The sequence below is a fragment of the Penaeus japonicus genome, unplaced genomic scaffold, assembly GCF_977035675.1.
Source record: "Penaeus japonicus unplaced genomic scaffold, GWHDUDI00000001_assembly GWHDUDI00000029, whole genome shotgun sequence".
Taxonomy (NCBI): Eukaryota; Metazoa; Arthropoda; class Malacostraca; order Decapoda; family Penaeidae; genus Penaeus; species Penaeus japonicus.
Window position 1 is genome coordinate 10215165 of NW_028234431.1, and position 2500 is coordinate 10217664.

The 2500-nt window shown below is 37.2% G+C and overlaps 1 protein-coding gene across 7 annotated transcripts in view; it reads right to left on the reverse strand.

The window, feature by feature from the left end:
• Positions 1–2500, reverse strand: part of LOC147468375 (innexin inx2-like) — a 20155-nt gene that overhangs the window by 1354 nt on the left and 16301 nt on the right. For 5 of the 7 annotated variants that reach the window (XM_086553891.1, XM_086553890.1, XM_086553892.1 and 2 more), the window contains exons 3-4: positions 1079–1176; positions 878–987 (exon numbers count right to left, since the gene is read on the reverse strand). In XM_086553891.1, coding sequence (XP_086410017.1) covers positions 878–987; positions 1079–1176 — 208 coding nt within the window. The remainder of the gene's footprint in view (positions 1–877; positions 988–1078; positions 1177–2500) is intronic. The other 2 variants (XM_086553896.1, XM_086553897.1) reach the window with 1 other exon arrangement.

Below are 2500 nucleotides of genomic sequence, written 5' to 3' on the forward strand. Positions count from 1 at the left end.
TTTAGATTCTTATTATGATTCTACAATTTGTTTTTTCTTTAGTCACTTCAATGAACAGTACAAAACGGGAAAGACTGGCCTCAGAATGAGAACCGAGACTTTGTTAATTGTAAGATTACGTGATATCTATTTAAATGTAATTTATTTTCTGTCTATTTTGTTTATGTGATATAATGCATTGATCAATTTGGAGATGATGCCGAACTGCGACTTTCGTGTGAAAACAATAGTTTTCTGAAAACTTTCCTTGTTTTTACGAACAAATTCAACATTCATTGCAGGGTAAAACAATGATTCCGCTATAATGATGCACATTCACAACATTTAGAGGGCTTTGTCCCTAAAACTCCCTCAAGAAATGTGGCATCTACGCGCCTTCAAGATCTTTAGGGAGCTTTTCCCCATCCCCAACCATATCCCCCATCTCCCTCCACCATCCTCATCCCTATCGCCCATCTCCTTCCACCATCCCCATCCCCAACCCTCATCCCCGCCCCCCATCCCCATCCTCATCCCCACCCCCAATCTCCCCCAACCCTATCCCCCATCTCCCATCTCCCACCACCATCCCCATCCCCATTTCTTCTCTCGTTCGTTCGTTCATCCGTTCGACACCCGCTACAATCACGTCCGCATGTTGCATCATTATCTTGTGGTGTTTAAAGATGCTGGTAGAACTCTTTCAACTTCTTTAGTGTTTTATTATCCTTTTCCGGTTAGATTTGGTCTACTGGAAATGTGTTTTAGAATGTTATATTCTATTAAATTAAGTTTGATTTTTAAATTTCGCTGTTAGGCATCCTCCCTTCCTCCCCCCACAAAATAAAATAAAATGAAATAAAATAAAACAAGAAAAGCTTTTTTTTCTTCTACTCACCTGTATGAACAACACTACAGGTACCCATTGGAAGGAAACTTTCACAGTCTCCTGATCATCATGATCTTCAGGGTTTCCGATACCTGGATGTGCAATATCTATTCCAAAATCTAGGATGGGAGAAAGGCGGTCTTAATACATCTTAATTCAAAATACAAATACAAAAAAAAAAGAATAGTAATATGTAGATCAATAGCATACCTCCGTCAGGGGAACGGGGTCTTGAGACGGTGAACACGTTCTGGGTCCAACAGTAATCCTCTACGACTTCCAGCCGGATTCGTGTGCCTCCGCTACATCTAGAGAGAAAACGGGAAATGTATATATATATATATATATATATATATATATATATATATATATATATATATATATATATATATCGTAGCAGCAGCTGAACAGTGTGGACGTGCTGAACTGTTGCTCTGAGAACTCCTTAATTTCTCATCCCCGCCTGCCACGAGGCTGGGGGGAAATGAACAGAGCACTGAATGATCTAGAAAAAAAATAGGAAAGACAAAATAAAAAACACATTAGAACAAAAAAACAACTGGAAGGAAAAGAAGTGGCATCAAGGAGAGAGGGGAGGTCAAAACGCTGGGTCAGCGGTTCAGCGTGGCCCAGCTGCTTCCAAGGTGACCTTGACCAGACTTAAATAACTCTAAGGGTTTAAACACTACATGTTTAAACCAAGGAGAAGTAAAAGAAACTCTAAAACTGAAAAATGTTAAGTAATATTAATGCTTACCTAACAGGCATCAATAATGAACTAAAATTAGATAATCAAGAAAATATACAGAAAGACTGCAGCTGGTGCAAAGACATCAATACTAAAAGTAATTCTAGTCTTGAAACTGAACTGGAAAAAAAATCAAAGTCGTGACGATATATCAGAAGCCAGTTTTTTTTTTTAAAGAACTAATTAGAATTGAGGAAAATAGGGACACAATGGCAGAAAATGTATATGCACCCGTATCAGACAATCTGCAAAAAGAGGAAATGAGCCATATCGGTGACCAAAAAATCAGCACACCCAAAAAGTGTGAAGGGGCATGCCCACTAGAAAACATAATTCAGAAAATGTATGAAGAATTAAAGGACTTCAAGATTCAATGTTTGATGGGGATACAAATATTGAAAGATTAAATTCATGAATTAAAACAAGAGCAAAAAGAAAAACCTAAAGAAAAAAAGGTAGTCCAGGCTGCTGAATTGGAAACAGAAAAGGCTGTACAAGACACTAAAAATGTTAAAGTAAAGCCAAAGAAGAAACAAGAAAATCCAAAGGGTGAGCCAAGTAAAGTAAATCAGGAAGAAGAAAAAAAGCCTTTTTTCTGAAAAAATAAGGCAAAAATCGGATAAACTGGCCAAGACAATGATATTTCAGACACCGAACAACCAAAAAACGACGAGGCTGACTGGAAGGTTGTAAGCGACAAAAAGAAGCAACCAAAACCAAAACAACCTACAAAAGGAAATTCAGAGAAGAAAATTGAAGATGCATTCAGAGCAAATAGACTCTTTATATACAATCTAGAAGAAAAATAAGAAAATGAACCTGAAATCAGGAAAACAAATGATATGAAAATGATTAATATCATAACAAAATTGAACCTCAATGAA